The following is an 18,708-nucleotide window of genomic DNA, read 5'->3' on the forward strand; positions in this document are numbered from 1 at the left end:
TCCATAATTCGGAGAAACACACAGAAGCAGGCATTCAAAATTAAGTTCACAAACTGAGATTGTAATCAAAAAATGAAAAATGAAAACAATTAGAACAAAAGCTAATATTTGAAAAATTCTAATGTGTAAATACAAAATGGGAGTAACTAGCTAACTAGAGGTATGGTTGAAATGATCTGAGATACAGTAGCTCACAAGGAAAGGAAGTGTGTAATGTGATACCACTGCAGGAAAGGCAAGTTCAATATAAGACACAAATACAGCACTACTGTACATTTAAATACAGCACTACTACTTCTACTAGTCTGAAGATTTTACTATGGCTAAAGTACAGTATCATTTAAATTTTTGAACAGTGATGAGAAACCACAGTAACTGGGTTTGTTTGACTTAGAAACCAATTTCCCACCCAAAAAGTGTTTATAAGTCTCCAGTTGCAACCCCTTAAATATTGCAAGAATTCTAAAGGGAATAGTGCTTAGCAGCTCCATATGTCCGCTAAGCTCAGGACAAGAAGTAAACAGTTCAATGTGTATAAAGGGAGACAATAATTTTAGAAAATTCATTTTAAAATGTCATATGTTTCTAACCACAGGAAAACAGTATTTCAGAAAGTTGGGTTTTTTTCTCTTTCTGTTTTCTTCTGGTTTTTTGTGTCTTTTGAAAGTGGAGATTCTTAATAAATTAGATCTTAGACAAACATCTGTCATGGATTATCCAGATACACTCTATTTTATGCAAGGGTAAAGAAGTGGACTCTTAGTTTTTCAGAGTACTACTCCAGGCTGTACTTCTATGGTTCTATTTCTATAAATCCCAGCATAAGCTGTATCTGGCAGAAACAATTTAAAAAGCAGAGCTAATTCACAGGCAGGGGATTTACCCAACCCTTCCTCTTACTTAAGGATTCTGGGTCAAAATTTTAAACAAGGACTCACATTTTCCCCAGAACATACTGGTGATTGTTCTAATCATTCTTTGGCAAAGCTGTTAATGAAGCGATGTTGAAGCGATATGCTCATGGCTTGGTATCTTTATGATCATGACAACAATAAATACTACTTAGAGATGGATCAAGTTAATTTCACTAAATAATTGTGCTTGTTTTAAAATCCATACTTGTTAGGGAAAACACTTAAAAATGTGCATACACATAATTAGTGACCAAAGTTTATAGTCTGGGGGGCAATTATGGTACATCTAAGGGAACACTTTGTGTATATTTAGTCACAGCGCTATGACAATCAAGAAAAGTGTTCTGATTGTGAACATGGAGACAAATGACAAGCTGAGTGATAAGTGATGTCTCAATGGGACATCATTCAGCAGTTACCCTTATTTAATTTTTAAAATTTTAATTTCTAGTAAAAGTCATATACTGTAGCTTATATCAATGAAATCTGTGCTTCTCACATTTGTAAAATATGTTTATAACATTGCAACTTTTATTTTGCCAGAAGTCTGAAAGTTTCTTAAACTGTCTGCAGTGTATTATGTTATATAGAAAAAAGGTAATGTTGGATATTTTTGATTCATATGATCACATGTTTGCCTTCAGCTATAGGAAAGTGACTTCAAGAATTCATACATTTTCTTCCAGTGCTATGTTCCCATAGGTTGTCCTTTTACACTTTATAATTTTTTTAAACAGCAGAAGAAATAGAGAAAAGTTAAGAATAGGGCCATTACACAAAGCAATGGGAAAGTAAACAAATTTGACTACATCTAGAAATCAAAACACACAAGAGTTAAAGAAAATAAGCATGAAAGAGCAGTTAGGATCTGAGTGACACTGAGCAAAACCAAGAAGTTATTAAATGCAAAACATGAAGATTAGCAATGAAGGAAGTCTGATACCCAGACTAACACAGAACATAACCTAAAAAAAATCGTAAAGAAAAGACATGCTAAAAGCAGCACAAATATATGGCAGTCAAGAAACAAACATCTGATTTCAGCATCCACCTTGAACTTGGTTGCTACAGGTCTGGGATGTGGCACGTGTGAAATTTTTATCTTAAGAATACCAAGTCCTTTCTCCTGGGCAGGGCTCTCTCTACTCACTGTTAAGATTGCCTGAAAAGTATCCAAGAAACAGCACTCCAGTTTTAGGTGATATGCTGCATATCTCTCAAATCCAACACTTGTTTGTAAAGAAAAGGCAATGGTGAAGAAGCCAAGATCAACATCACTACTGAAAAAAATGCCCTCGACTAGCTTATTAATAGTAGTTGCTTATTAAGAGCCTGGTCCAATTTTTATTAATGATAACAAACTTTTTGTGACTTTGTAGTGGGACATGAAAGGAGAGCTGAAGCTTTCTGTTGAAGCCAAGATGAATAGATAATAACAAACACCAGCAAAACAATACATTCCTTTGAGCAATGTTGAACTGGTTCCCCCCCAGTTCGCATATTTCAATTTGTAAATATTCTGTGCAGTATTGCATTTCTTTCAGTCTGGCTTCCACCTGCTCTGAAAACAAGTTGTAGTTAGAGGTGGTAATGCACTGGCACATACCTCTGCACTTGCAGATAACACAGCCATGACTGTTCTGCTGGAAGCCCAATGGACAGATTTTACCGCAAGGCAGGTTGGGGCACTTCTTACACCGACAGATTTCACAGCCATGCTTGTTCTTCCTAGATGACCAAAATAATTTGTAGAAGGTCAGCAAGTCACTTTAAATAACTACATCTTTAAAGCAAGAGCATTCCCCCTAAGGAAGTGACCGATGAGCAAAGAGAATTATTGTTAATTGTGGCCCTTATTGTGTTAATTGTGGCTTTATGGGCTGTACAAGTCTCCATCCCTGGCATATGCTCCCTGCATTCAGTGGATCCTTTGCTGAATGTTTTCTTGTCTTTTTTCATGAAGGCAGATAATACTATTCAAACTTTTGGCACAGATGTACAAAACAAGAAAAGACATGGCAAGTTACAGAACATGATCTAGGATGACGGAGGAGAAATAAATTATGCAAATCTCTAGAAAGCCTGGCTTCAAGTTGTAGAAAACTTTATTTAATTTTTAGTTAAAAGTCTGAGAATAATGAATTTCAATACAGTGGAGTGGAGATAGAAAGACTTTCTGTCTTCCTATCCCATCAAAAGGAATGCTCCTTTCCATTACTGTGTAGAGCTTTCAAACAGTGAGCTTTATCTAGCAGATTTTTTCAGACAGTTATGAAAAGGTTTTGGTTTCTTTAAAGATGCACAAACTCAATATTTCCAATTACTAACTTTTAACAGTCTTACAACAAAAAATCACAAATATGATGATTACTCCTTAACTGTTCACTCTCTAGTATACTTTTCTTTTAATATTTCCTTTTTTTGTGTCCTATTTGTGACTAAATATTTCCATTGAAATAGATATTTGTCCTTCATTACACCCCATGTTTTTAATGATCACAACACCCATGGAAATCAAATACGTGGTATTTTTAAAAAGAATTTGGCACAATAGCAGTAAGGTGAACAAATATGCAATACCACCACAAATCTAAATAATTGTCACACCAAGATAAAACTCAAAGTGAAATGATCCTAAAGTAGTTGTGGCCACAACTTTAGCCCTTTATACTACAAACAGTTCCATACAAAGATATCTTTAAATGTTATTAATTTCATTCAGTGTAATTATTAATGTATTTTGTGGAGAATGACAAGATTAGTATGCTCATTTCCAATTTGTAAAAAATTATCTGAAGATTTTATTAAACATTCATAATTTAAAAATATCAGCCATTGTGCATAATAAAATTACATTCTGCATGTAAACACAGAATTGAAATTGAAAACTATTTTCCAATTAGCTTAAAAAGGTTTTAAGTTCATATACTTTTCAGATGCACAAAAATGCATGGAAAAAAATCATCCCAAACACAGAGTTCCTGAAAACACTGACATCAGCTTGAAAACAACTTGTTTTTAAAACATCTTAATCTTACAACTACTATACTATGCCCATTAAAAGGTGCTGTAATTTTAAAAATGCTTTTGCTATATACTTCAGAGATTTTCTAACAAAACTGTTTAGCATACACTTGCGTAGGAAAAAAAAAAAGGAAGAAGAGTGTGGTTCAGCTTATCTATGTAGAAAAATCACATACACGAATTGCAATTATGCTCTGCAGGTCAATATATTAAATGCATGATACATACAGACTAAAATTACTGCTCTTTACAGAATTCCTTTTCTATTACTTCCCCCTGGTTATACTTTCTGTCACTTGTGAAACTGACAGTAAGTCTCAGCCACTCCTGAAGTCAACATGCCTGAAGATAATTTTATTAACTTAATTTAAAATGCCTTGTTTTCCTCTCTCATTTACTACTCAGTGTACTAAGACGACACACCACAGTAAAGATTGCTGTTAAAAAGCCTGCAACATTTATGACCAAGGGTGAAAGAGAACTCTAAAATGAACCAGAAACTTAAGGAGTATTACAATCAAACACTAGGAGTTGCAAATGTAGTAAATTTCACTGAAAATCCTAAAAAAAAAAAACAAAAAAAACCCCACACATTTGAATTTTATCTGAAGATCTGCTGTCATGAGGTAGAAATTAAACTATTATGAAAAGCAGGCAGTAACATGGAATGAACCCATAAAAAAAAAAACTTTCTGGTAAAATATATAGAGATGCCACCAGAACTCATTACTAAGAAATTTCTGCCACAAAAGACCTGTTCAGTTTTCATCATCTGTTTCACAATTGAATAAATACCACAAATATTTACTTTTCTGGCAAAAAGAAGTCCATCACAAATACAGATTTTGAACGCACTTACAAAAATGTGGATAAGATATAGTACTATTCTTCACAAGTCCCGTAATTACCAAAAATGTCTTACAAAACTAGTCTGCTGTCATATCAAGATTAAATAAACTTGAAATATTAGATAACAATTTCAATAAAATAAATGGGCTATAAAACAAAAGGTTATCAAAGCATGCCAAAAAAATTTCCAAAAGCTGCATGTAAGAGAAATTATTTGTAAGTAGCTTTCTCATCTTGTTTGTCAAATTCTTCAAAAAAATTTAAGGACTGCTTTCCTTTAATAATCTGCTGGGTTTTTGAGCTTCTGTGTCTAAATCTGTTGATCAAAATCCATTTTGAAGAATTCTGCACTCCCCCATCCGTAACGTCATTTCTGTTTTCCTACGCTTCCCCCTGCTTTGCCACAAAGCCAACACAAGTACATATGCCTGGATTTTTGCATATTTTCAGTACACTCAGGGATTGCATTAAGTGTGCTTTCAGGATGAGAATACGTACAAGTATCCAAAGGGACAGTACTTGTCACATACAATGGGTTTGCACTTCTTGGGCCGCGGCCGGCACTGACAGATCTCACAGTTGTGGGCGTCAGTCTGGAAGCCAAAGGAACAATCCAAGGAACAGCCCGAAATGAGGCCGGTGCACAGCTCCTCCCCTGCAAAGAACACACACAGCTTATCACAGCATGAAAACAGTTTACATCAAACACATCCTCAGCACACTAAACCTTCTGCTCCCTTTTACTTTGGAACTTTCTTAATACTGCTAGGCCTTACCTTCAGACTGTCCTATTTTTAAAATATTTGACAGAATTCTCCAGTAACAACCCAAACTGTATGAGCAGACACTACAGGATTCTTCAGTTCCTGTCAGCAGCTTAGGGAGGACCACCTGGTACCACAAACTAACATGATTTTAAGAACAGATGCACAGCCAGTGGAGTCCACCATCCATCACTCTATTGGCTTTTAATAATACATCTAAAATAACATGTATTTTCCACACATTATACAGGTTTAGTAGGCTTTTGTTCAATACAGATCATCTTTATTTCTCTTCTACTTATTTTAAGTAAGTACTGAAAGGGTGGGATATATTAAAAACTTTTTTTCTTTATGCTGTTTGCTGTAAACTTGATTGAGATCTGCTTTTTAAAGATATAACTGCAGTACTCTAAGATGTGATCAAAGCTTAGAGATGCTAGATTGAAAGATCTGTCAGTTGAAGTCCAGTACCAAGTTTCATCTGCCTCTTGTGACATAAGGAAGATGCTAAACTGTTGGCATCCCAATTTTTCTAGTACAGAGATAAATAATGGTCATTATATCCCTTCTCATTCCAATTTACTGTTTTGAGACTGATCAGTTTCATTTGCTTTTCTTCAAAGGAGAAATGCCAGAAAGGCCACTCTTAACATATTGTGGGATACAATGTTCTTTTCTTTGTAGCAGAGATGAGAGGAAACAGAAAATTATGGGGTTTTTTACACTAAGGATGCAAAATACAAAGGAAAGAAATGACCATTATTACAATAGCCAAAGTGATATCAAAATAGAGAAAGAGGGAAATATAATTAAGATTCTTCAATAGAAGAATATGATGGGTGATATCCAAAGGCCTGACTTTAAGAATGATATTTAAAGGATGGCTGATCTCTAGCTGGAACATCCACACCACTACAAAATATTGGCTGTACAGAGGTCAGCTGAAGATTATTCTTTCGGACGTCCTCTCCATTTAAGACCTGAAGACCACTTTCCTTTAGGGGGATGAACATTTAGGAACACGGTTTTTTCAAAGAGGAGATCAGTTATTAACATTGACTTATTCTGTAAAAGGGTTAATTTACTGAAGGAAAACTACAGAAGGAATCTTGCTTTACTTAAATGCTTCCTCTTCTGCTTTTGTAATTTGTAATTTTTGTAATTTTGCATTTAAGATTCCAAAATACAGACTTAACCAGATGTGGCTAAGCCAAGTATTTCCTTATCTACCAAGTTAATGCTCATTTGGTAAAGAAGGCATGTTCCTTCCTGAGTCAGAATGAGACCAAAACCTCAGAGAAATCAAGCAAATTCACTGCCTACTCCTGAGGTGGAATTTGGGCATGCAAGTGCCATAGAACATAAGAGTCTCCTCAGCCCAAACAACAGTGCTCAGTTTGAATAGGATGAATATAATCAGGGTCATGACTCTCCCCGTTCCACTTTGATGCAAATTTGGTGTCTGAAGCAAAAAGGGTGCATGTTTGGGGTTGCTTTTACCACTCAGAATAAAAAAAAAAGAAATGCCAGATCCTTTCATAACCTCTAGAGATTGTGTCTGGAAGCAGAGAATCAATACCAGAAGATTTAAGCATTTACTCTTGGTCATATCTAACCTTTGCACAGCAACAATAACCCTTGTTTTAGGTTCTTGCTTTAGTGAGAAACACACATACAAAGATCTTCATGAAGTTTTACACATTTTTGCAGGATTAAGTCAGGCCGATCTACAAAGAGTACTAATCTTTTTAATATGTAGCCACTAATGCTGATTTTAAAACATTATAAAGCAGAGGAAAGTTTGACATTTTTCTCTGGTAAAGAGTGAGTTATGTGTAATACAAAGACTTTTTCTGAAGCAGGTTATAATAATGAGAATTTGTCTTTCATTTATGAGCTTTTATACTAGGATCTTTGTACAGAATTATTCCCTAGCAACACACAGCGATAATAAAATTAACTAAACTTTTCATTATGCAAAACTTCATAACATAGTCATAATTTTTAAAGCTAGGCTTTAACTTTATAAAGAATGTATGGAGAAGTACACTAGGATATCTCCAAAAAGAATTAAGTTCAGTTATGACCTTAGATATAATGTAAATTATGATATCTGCTGCAGATGCTCAGAACTGATCAGTGAATAAACCTGGAACTGTACAGGTTGAACTGAGAAGAGACATTCCTTTTCTGAAGCATACTTTGCCTGGGAAATGAAATGTTTACATGGCTCTCTATAAACCATAGGATCATGAAGATAGGTGAAAAATAATAAGATACACACGCAAAGGCATGGGAGAAATGAATAGATGTCTTAAAAAAGTAAAAGGAAGAGCTGGAAATAACAATAAAAAATATTTAAAAAAACAGAAAAAAGAAGAACTTTTCTTTTAGTCAGCATGTTTATCTTATTTGTCTCCAGATTATCTGTTAAGGAGAGCTATCAAAATACAACATCCAGGTTTGATTATGAAGTTATAGAAGATGGCAAAATAACAATGCCTCAGAATCCCACAGTCAAATAATTGGTTTCGAGTCTTCGATTCTGCTCTGATTTGGCTAATGCAAAACAAGTTTGTTATATGTAAAGTTACTATACTTTACTACAAGTCCCAGGATGTCTAAGGATAGTGCTACAGAAGCAGGAAGACATCCCAAGTGTCTCATCCCAAGTAGCTTATGATGTTAAATATACTTAAAACTCAAATAGTCAGCTGACATATTAACCAGGAGATCCAGTCTTGAAGCAATATCCTCCTTGCTGAATCCTTTACACAGTGAGTTATCCTCAAAAGAATTTTCACTTTGTAAGTGGCCAAGAAAGAGAAGCTCTTCAGAGCTTTGAGGTGGGTGACTAATAATCACCATTGCCTCTCAGGGACAGATAGTGAACAGCATATGAAAAAAACATTGAAAGTCTTGCTATGTCAAACAAAGGGAAAGTTTGCTCAAGTCAGTGCAGACAAGAGTTAATGTATAGACTTTCTAGTGTTATGTCAATCTTATGTATGAGGTGATCCGAATAATCTCAACAGACCTCTGCTCACAGTCTTTCCAATAAAATGCTGAAAATTAAATTCTAATACGATGCTTTTTATTGAAATTAACATGTTATTGCACTTAAATTTCTGACAGTATGACAATATGACAGTACCAACTGCGGAAATAGACTTTAAATAGTTATTTTAAAAAAAATACTCTATGAAGAAATGCAGTGTCATGAAACCAAGTATGCAAATTCTGGTCTGCTTTCTGAATTTACATTTAATCATCTAAATGTCTCCTATTAAAACATTATTAAAAACATGACAACAGCAGGCAATCTCTAAATGAAGTACCATCTGCTACACAGAGTTTACGTCTGCTGCACAGGCCTGATGTAAAGCATAGTCCAGTATCTTAAGCCAGATATTTTTTTCAGAAAATTAAGTGAATCACCAATGTCACAAAGCAAAGCATAGTTATCAGAGAAAAAAAGAAAAAAAGATTGAAAAGATTGCAAACCTAAATGTTCAAATGTGGATCAAATTCAGCATACAAAATTGTCATTCTGACAATTTTTCTATAGACTTAGCTATTGCTTTAAATGAATCACTACTAAACAATGACTAATTCATTATGAAAGGATAAGTAAAACCAGATTTTTTGCTAAAAGTTTGCATTTCAAGTGACACATTCTAAGGAACAAGGAGAACTAGTTCATGAAAGTGAACTGCAATGGACTGAGGAAATCTATTATGACAAAATGTTAGGACGGTATTTGAGAGTGTTTTGCATTTCTGCTTAGATAATGAGCAAACTGAATCCCAAATCATTAGTGTATTTGCAGAGAAGAGAACCAGCCCTACCTGGCCTAATAACTGCTACAAAAGTGTATCAGGGCAACCAGACATGCTGAAATGAAGGTATGGCAAACATTTTAAAAGCTAATGCAGAAGAAAACTACCATTCAGAGTTTGACAGAATTACATTATGCACTTGCGCGTCACTGCAGCTCTAACAGTTGGGATTAAGCTCCTGATCACATAGTATAAGCTATTTTTTTGTTATTGTAACTGATTAGTTATAGTGACATCACATAGGGAACTAAATGGATGCTTACACAGGAAGTAGAAGACTAAAACAGAAACAAAATTATGAACAGGAAATCAATTAATGGGAAAATATCTCCCGTGCTGCTTAGGGAAATATCTGGATGAAGAGTAGAGTTCTACATGGTTAGTAGAAAAATGTTCATTTATTTTTCTTATAAAACATGAATTGTAGATAAGGTCATGCCAATACAGAAAACAATTCGCACAACAAGCTCAGAGCTCAGATGCAGGATATTGGATAATTCCAGAATCATACTTATGAGCTATGACTTTAGGAAAAGATTAATGTGTTCCTCAGTGTCTTAGGCTCATAGAAATGTATTTTTACTACCAATATTTAGCTTTTTAATGTGATGACATTAGCTGAAATACCACATAAAATGCTGAAAGAATAAAGTAAAGTAGAAGGTGAGGACACCAAACATGGAAAGGTTGTTTGTCCTGAACCTATGATGTTATTAAATAGTCTCTTACTTAGAACTAATACTCACTTGAGGACTAACAAGCACCGAGTACTTATAGCAGCCAATCCCGCCCACAAAACAAGACCATACAGTTTTCTTTGGCATGTGCAACCACGACTGCAAAAGCAGCAGCAAAGTCAGCTACCAACAGGCCCAGCTGGTAGTTCACAGTCTAGTTACAGCCTCCACTAGACCTCACCATGCTGGCAAACACTATTGCTTCTACAGACTTTGAGTCCTCTAAAGACTGCAGTACTAGCAAATACTTTGCTCTGTAGTTTGATACAAACACATTATATTCTGACTTGAATATGGGATTTTCTAATTATTGGATTCATTTGGATCAATTTAACGTGATGCTGTTGGAAAAAATACAAGCAGAAAGAACAGATGAAGATGAATTAGTATTCCAAAAAAACCCATTTATGTATTATTAACAAATAAACAGATATTGGTGAGGTGTTTAAGCCTGGTCCCCATTGTCCATAAACTCCTTTCAAGTACAGTGATTTTTTTTCCCCACTTTCTCCACCCCCTTACAAACCCTTTCACACACACAGATTATAATAAAACAAGTACTCAGAATTTCAGAAGAGCATTACACTGCTTAAGAGGAAACTCTTTGGGATATGGAGGATAGGACAACACTGTAGAAGAAAGTCTTGAGAACTGATGATTACTGAGATATGGTGACCATGCTGCACACAAGCTATCTGGTGTTTTAAAACTCTCTTCCAGTAAGTATCTTACTCTCAACACTAACATCAACTCTAGTTTTAACAGGTTGTCTGATATCTCTAGAAGTGAGTCACCGGCTGCTGAATGAAAGAAAAACATGTTCAAAAATCAGCATGTAAGAGCAGCTGACATACTGATGCAACCTATGACAGTAGAGGTCCCACCTTGCAAACAAGACAACAAAAACATTCTGTCCCATATGTTAGCAACGTCTGCATTTGGCAGAATTAACTTAGCAGTGGAATATTTCAGATACAATGCAATCTCCTCTTCTCAGGCATGGCATCTCAGGGGCAATGCATCTCAAAAGGAATCACAAGTCTTCATCATAAATTCAAACCACTGTATGCATGACTTGTTCCTGATTTCAGAGTGCTCATATCCCTACCTCACATGAACCTATGAATATTTGGAGTGTTATAAAATATTGCCAAAAAAACCCCCTAAAAAGTAAACAAAATTCAATTCCATGAATTGCATGTTAGCTCTAAAAAAGGGTCTTCTGCTTGAAATTCTACTAGCTTGATTGTAATTCCAGCTCTTTAAAAAAAAACAAACTTTATTTTTTCTAGCATATATATGGTATTTAAAAACCTCTAGGCTCTTAAACTGGAATATTTATTTTTTTTTCCAATATATTATTTTACATATGGACACACTGATATTTATACTGTAAGGACTGAAAATCATCTTACTCTAAAAAGTTTTGAAAATGCATTCTATGTTGAAATACTTTTAGTTTTCAGTCCTGTAATTCACAGATGAAAAAAACAACTGCCAGAGAGAATTAATAGATACATGACAGGGATTATGTCAGTATTTCAACTTGGCTTAGGCTGGTGTCCATTTTTACGAATTTGTAGCATGGCTACACAAAGCTAGCTACATACCTTTACCAGTATTATTTTCTTGATGCTGAGGACAGATCATGTCAGGAGAACTGTTTCACAGTACCTTTATAATTAAGCACTCCTCAGCCGTCCTCTCGGTGTGGATTGCTACTGCTGGTTAATCTTCGGGGGTGGGGATCTGGGGAGGCAAATTTATGAAGGAGAAAACTAGGTTACTTAACAGTAACTGGAATTCTCTGAATATATTGCCTCCACAGATCCACACTAACCCTCCCTCCTTCTGTTAGACTTAAATCATGATTCACAAAAGCTGGATAATAATGAAGGGACTGGGCGCTGTGATGCTAGAAAACCCTGTTTAAAGAAATCATCTTGTGAGTCCGTTGAGGCAAATTAACCACTTGGATATGTGAGCTAAACAAATATAGGATTCATATACAACACATGAATTAATGAAAATTAAATTGTAGCAGTGATTTCTCAAAGGTGGAACTGCTGTAGAATGATCAAGCTTCAAGCACACTTTTTTGTTTGGCTTTTTTTCACAAGTCAAACCAGATGAAATTCTTATCTGCTTCCGTAGATATACTGTAAACACTAACTCCAACATACTGTAATCTTCAGAGATCCTGCCAAAGACTCACTCTAGTGACAATACAGATAATATTTATTTGGCATGGGTTGTTCATCATAATCTCATCCTCTTCAGGGAGCACTTCTACTACCTTGCATAAGTACTTAGAGTTAGTACTTTAGTTCTATAAGAATATGTACTTTTTTTTCTGATCTGAGCCCTAAATTTTTAGGAAACTTGCTTCATCCTAAATTTTCTATGGTTATATTTCATTAATTGAAGTCTTGCACGCAATAGCTATTCCCTTTCACATCACTGCAGAAAGACAGTAAGGCATCTTTTTTCTGTCTTACAAAATTACTCAAACATCTAATACATGCTCTCCTTAGCACTAAGAAAGATTACCTGGATTTTTATTTTATAACTTTTATTTTCCATGGAACTTTTTGTGAAATCAAAATAACACTGGAAGACAATTTCTACTAAAACAGAAAAGAGCTACCTAATTTATATTTCACTTTACTATTTCCAGGAATTTTGCATTGCCTGAAGTACATTTTGTGTGATTAGTACACAATTACTCTCTGACCTCAGTTTGACATAGAAATAAACACAAAATAAGTTCATTTAAATGGCAAAAATTAACACTGAGAGAGTTTAAGTGTTGAGAAGACACACCCCTGACTATGGACTACTTACAGAAATACAGGAATGAAAGATTCAAATTTTGGCTGTAACATTGAAAGGTTAGGACTCCAACTATTGAAGAATTAACACACAAAAATGAGGAACAGAGATTTGTTCTCTCTCTGCAGTCCCTGAGAAGTTTTCTTAGGCTTTTTCCCATCATCAGTCCCTATGCTTTTTCAGAGCATTAACTGTTGTTGTTATTTATAGACAGCCTGTAGATGAACCTATCTACCTTTTCTCAAACCTACCAATCCTGCCTTTGAATACCTATGCAGCTAAATAAAGATCCACGCTGTCAAAGCCAAAATCCATGCTGGAATTACACCCTGCTTCATCAGCTATAAAGGGAGATGGTGTGACTTGTCAGAATATTGAGAACCATGCCTCTGGTGTGCGCTAGTATAGACTGAATGATAATGCCTCCTTTCCACTCCATGGTAGAAAACGTGTTCTTCTCATTCAAGGAAAAGGTACCAACACTTCCAAAGTTATTTCTGTGCGTATCCATGGGATGTGTTTTGGGAAGAAGGTGGTTTCATGTTGAGAGGACTGTACAAACACATAATATACCAAGATGCCTTATTTTTGAATAGTGATTGCATGACTTGCTTTGACAGAGTAAAGAGACCATGACACAAAGTGGACGGTGACAATGTGCAGGGAAAACAACTCATCCCAGCCTTCTCCAGTTGCATCTCTCCATAAGGAGTCTGAAATTAATGAAACTGGATGACAGCTGCATCTTGGAACCACAAAGGTAAGCCTTCTAAATGATGCAAACAATTTTTTAAATTGGCATCAACACTCTGATTTAATTTTAGTAAGATTTGAAATGTTAAAAAAAGTACTAAAGTCATACATGCTCAATTATATCCTGAAGAGTACTGCATGTTCAATTCATTTGGGGTAAAACACTAGTCTCAGTCACAGATGAGATTTTAAAGGGTTTTTTCCATTCAGCTAATCCAGGGAACAGACAAGCACTGCAGATGCTTGCTGAAGAATGACTTTGTTTGCAGAGCAACTACCAATCAGATTTTAAATCTATGTTGCTTCAATTAGCAGTCATTTTTTAATTAGTCTCCTTTGGGGCAAGAGGAGTCCTGCCTCACAAACAGCAGACCACTGGTCTTCCACAAGGACTCCTCCGAATGGATTTGTCTTCCTAAAGGCTTCATTCCACTCCAGTTGTCCCTGTGAAAGTAAAGGGCCTAGACATTCCCAACATGAGAGCAATTGCTGCACACTACAATTTTTTTCTTATTTACTTTTTTCTGTTTGTGTTTTGCTCTTGTATCATCTTATACCATCCTTTCTCTTTTTTTTTTTTTTTTATGCTTCTGGTCAGTATGCTCATTCTTTCTCCCTGATCATTTGTGGTTCCATGTGTACTTACTGAACTTTCTTCCCATACCAGTCTATGCTCACTCTTGGCTCAGTGTTTGTTTTTTTTCTCCCTTCTCTTACAACTATGGTCTGGCTCTATTTTTAAAAAATATTTTACAGCATGCATATTTTCATTGTGTGTTGCTACAGAATGTTTTTGCATTCACTGCAGAAATGGAAAGGATAAAAGACAAAGTAAAAGTAAACTTCTATTAAAATAATATTCTAGAAATGTTTTGATTTGCTTCTTTCTTCCTTCTCATTTTGTAGCTGGCTTGAACCAAGCAGGATAGACTTAAAATAAATTACAATGAAGAACCAAACAAGTTTCATTATACTGTACTTACATAATTATTCCAAATAAACCTGTTGTACTTATTTCTGGCAATATGAATGTAAATGAAGGTAATAAAGAACAAATTACACCTTCATTCTATGTTCTTCCACTTCATCATTTTGCTTTTATTTCAGCTGAAATAACTGAAGTATAAAAAAACTTCAGCAGAGCTATATAAAGATAAATTAACAAAAAATTAAACTTTATTGGAAACAGATTAGTAGAATTAGGATATGATGCCTTCAAAAGTTAGTGTGGGCACAGGGGCTTTATTACTGAGGCAGTTAATTTGACTCTGTTGAGCAGCTTAGACCAGCAAAAAAAGCAAGTGGATGCAGTATAAAGATACTGATGTTCCCAAAAGTCCACATGAGCTAAAGACAACACATGTTCTGACGTTCTTAAGAGAACCAAGAGAACTGAACAGGTTTGGACATTAAAGTACACAGGATTTCAAAACATAGGGAGCTAGCAGAGTACATTTTCAGTATATTCGACCTAAGACTCGTCTCTTCTCATTTCTCACACGCTCTTTTGTCCAGAGGAGAGCCTTGCAAGCAACAGACATTACTTGACAGAAAAAGCCAATTTTTGTCATTTTGATTGATAACCACCAAATGATGAAGATTTCCAAGCTGTTATTTTTCTTCACTTCCTTAGCAAATAAAGTTCTCCTCTTTCTAAATGACTGAGATTTTTAAGTAATCTACTAGTCACATTATTTAACTGAAAAAGAGAGATGACAAATGATGCTATTAACTTTGCTCCAGACAGTTTGCTACTGTAAAATGAAGAAAATTTCAAGCAAATCTGGCAAGAGAAAATTTCCCCTGAATAGGTTCGTATGCATTATTTAATCAGAAATACTCTAAACAAGAACATCTTGAGACGTGGTTTGTGTCCATATGGAGTCTGGTAACCTAGGACAAAAGAAATCATCCTTTGGAGAGGTGTGTCTCCAGTGCACCAAGCTGGAGGGAAGGATGGAACACACGGGCACGGATGATGAAATTTGCCAAGTATGTCTATCTTCTTGTTTCTGTCAAACTCCCCAGTCAATTTAACAATAACAGAAGGAGAAGGAAAATCAAATTACAGAGTTAAAAGGAGACCTTAACAATTCTAATTTTTTCCTTAGGAAGAACTAAGTAAGACAATATTGTGATAGCTTGGATGTAGCCTAAGGAAAGTCATCCTTCCATGAAAACAACTTGTAATCAAAGGTATTGTTTCTATATTACCATGGTAATGCTATGGCTTGCCATATATTTGCTTTTGTTAAGATGTCCTCTCCAACACCAATCCATTCCTAAAGCTCTTTAGTTTGCACTACTTCAGAATTTTATTTTGACCATTTCTACTTGGGATCCCTACAATAGTCATATTGGTTTAGAAAGTGGCTGAGAATGAGTGGACTGAAACCAAAAGAAGAGGAATGGAGTAATACTTTAGAGGTTGCAAGAAAGGTGAAAAACTACAATAACATTATAAAGAGAGTTTAAATCCACTCCTAGGTTGGGTTGGCAGCCACAGAGATGCATCCTGCAGCTGAGATTAGTACTCCACAGGTGTCCTTTGTTGGCCAGTTCCAAAAAGCAACCTGATACTGCTTTATATTTCACCTGTAAACACTGAAGTCTTAAGGAAACACATATAGAAAATACGTTTTTCTTGATACACACAAAGTTGTCACAAGGCACAGTGTTTTTCCTTTCAGAAGAAATAGGTGTTAAACCCTGCAAAAATGCTAACTAAAGTATTATTTATGTATATAAAATAAATATAAGGATATGTTATAGAAATATAAATATGGAAATAATTGTATATATACAATCACCCACTCCCAAGCATATCATTTCAAACATTTATTCTCAAAATCTGAATTTTGACAAAAAAAGCTAAGTTGAAAATAGGCTGTTTAGCAATAGGAGCTTTTGAAGTGCAGAAACCTAGATACCCTTAAAATTCTTTAAAGAGAGAAAAATGAAATTTGGAATTCTCATAAGACTTCTCAACATCTATATGAATATTAGGTCCCAAATTATTGACTTTTCTAGCCAGCTGGTAATTTTTGACCTCAAAAATCAAACACTGTACATTTTCCTCCAAACACATTTTAAGCAATGTCAGAAATCAGGAACCAATTCTTTAAGATGAGCAACTATAAAGCACACACATACTAACACAACATATAATCAACATTAGGAATGGAAAAAAGCCAGCATACTACCATTTTCATGTATAGCTTGATACAAAAGGTAGAAGCCACCATATTTCTGCATACTCACTAGTTTTGCACTGACAAATGCGACAACCATTTTGGTCCAGTTTGAAGCTGTAGATACAGTCTTTTTCAGTCAAAGTGCAGTTCACCAAAACCTCACAGGTGGGCGGACCTATTGTGATATACGTTGGTTCTGGGGATAAGAAAAAAAAAACAAATAGATGAGATTCTTGAATATTTTAATTATATTCACAAAAATCCATACACAATGTAACAGTAAAGAGAGTAATTTGAATTACTTTTGTTTCTGATGAATATGCTTGGTACTTTAGAAACAATTTGATAGACAGACTTTGTTTCAAAGCGATATACACTCAACAAAAACAGCATGAAGTTGCAGAAAATTTTTGATGTATTGAAATAGAAAAAAATACCACTTTTTATTTTTTTTTTACTATGAAATCAGGTTTCTTGCACATGAAGTTTCAAACTAAATGCTAAATATTTCTTTTGCCCACTTTCTTCCAGAAGTGTTTAATCAAAACTTCATGCAGATTTTTTTGCTTTAGAAACTGAACAGTTTCTCTAAGGCTGAACTGATTGATACTACCAAGCTGCACATCAAACATGGAACTCAGAAGTCAAGTCTTTCTCTGTGTGAATAACATCACCTCTGCTGACATTTATAGCAGAAGAGACTCTGAGCACCAAAGGGAATGTAAGATGCACTGCATGTCAAAGATCTCTGGAAAACATTTAACATGGTTATTTATTGAAAACATCACTTCTTACAGTATTCTTTGCAGTCCCAGATTATGCTTTCTGAGGTTGAGGAGATTATTGCCAATTATAAGTTATATATCAACATCATAATACTTACTTTTTGACACCATTTAAAAATGCTGGAGTATGAAATTTGTTTTGATGCACAGGGTAGAAAGAAATAATAATGCATTGTAGTATAGAAAATTGTTAGAATAAAACAAAATCCAGAGACTTCTGGAAATAACAAGAAACCTCAAAATGACCATCATGAACTAGGACACAGAAGGAAAGCAATACCTATCTTTTCTTGAAAAACTTTTTGTTCTCTGAGACTAATTTTGCCTATCTTGTGTCCTTCATAGAACTCAGGCACTGAAGAATCAATGAATTCACAGTTATGAGCATTATTAACATTATACAAAATGTTCAGGAAACAGAAATTGCCTGATTTAAAGAACTGTGAGCTTTCATTTCAGTGCTTGAAATGTTTAAGTGTACTCTGTTTCCCCATCTCAAAAATGAAGATTTATACAAAATCAAATTTAAAAAGCCTTCCAAAGAGATAAATTGTGACAATATAGAGAAATTATATGGAGTGGAGGTGGCCACATATTGCCATCTTTCATCCTCAGACAACAGATTTTTCCATTTTTACCTATAGGCAGCTAGTCTTTACTTTCAGAGTAAGGGCAAAATATTACTCAATGTGAATTAAGTTGTTAGAAGTGTACACTGTTAAACAAAATACTGATTTCTGTGCCGATTGGCTACATTCCAGCAGGCAGCTTTTGCACCCATGCCTTCCAGTCAACTGAAAATTATCCTATTACAAGAATGAACTTATCTGCTTTCATTGTCTTTCACAGTTTTCAGCTTTCATAGCTTTTCTCCAGCCTTGCTCTTCCCAGCACAACAGTTTATACAGCTGATGAACATTTTAAATCCTTTAAAAATTAGGTCAGCTAACTAGAGTTTAGAATGAAAAAACTGCATTAAAGACACTAAAATTAAGTTAGATAACTTCAAACTTATCT

General features: G+C 34.9%; 1 protein-coding gene across 5 annotated transcripts in view; it reads right to left on the reverse strand.

Moving 5' to 3' along the window:
* The window catches only part of CRIM1 (cysteine rich transmembrane BMP regulator 1), a 174,798-nt gene that overhangs the window by 19,711 nt on the left and 136,379 nt on the right, over positions 1-18,708 (reverse strand). For all 5 annotated transcript variants that reach the window (XM_058834240.1, XM_058834242.1, XM_058834239.1 and 2 more), the window contains 3 exons: positions 16,974-17,102; positions 5,286-5,442; positions 2,521-2,642 (listed from right to left, as the gene is read on the reverse strand). In XM_058834240.1, coding sequence (XP_058690223.1) covers positions 2,521-2,642; positions 5,286-5,442; positions 16,974-17,102 — 408 coding nt within the window. The remainder of the gene's footprint in view (positions 1-2,520; positions 2,643-5,285; positions 5,443-16,973; positions 17,103-18,708) is intronic.

This window comes from Poecile atricapillus, chromosome 3, assembly GCF_030490865.1.
Source record: "Poecile atricapillus isolate bPoeAtr1 chromosome 3, bPoeAtr1.hap1, whole genome shotgun sequence".
NCBI classification, from domain to species: Eukaryota; Metazoa; Chordata; class Aves; order Passeriformes; family Paridae; genus Poecile; species Poecile atricapillus.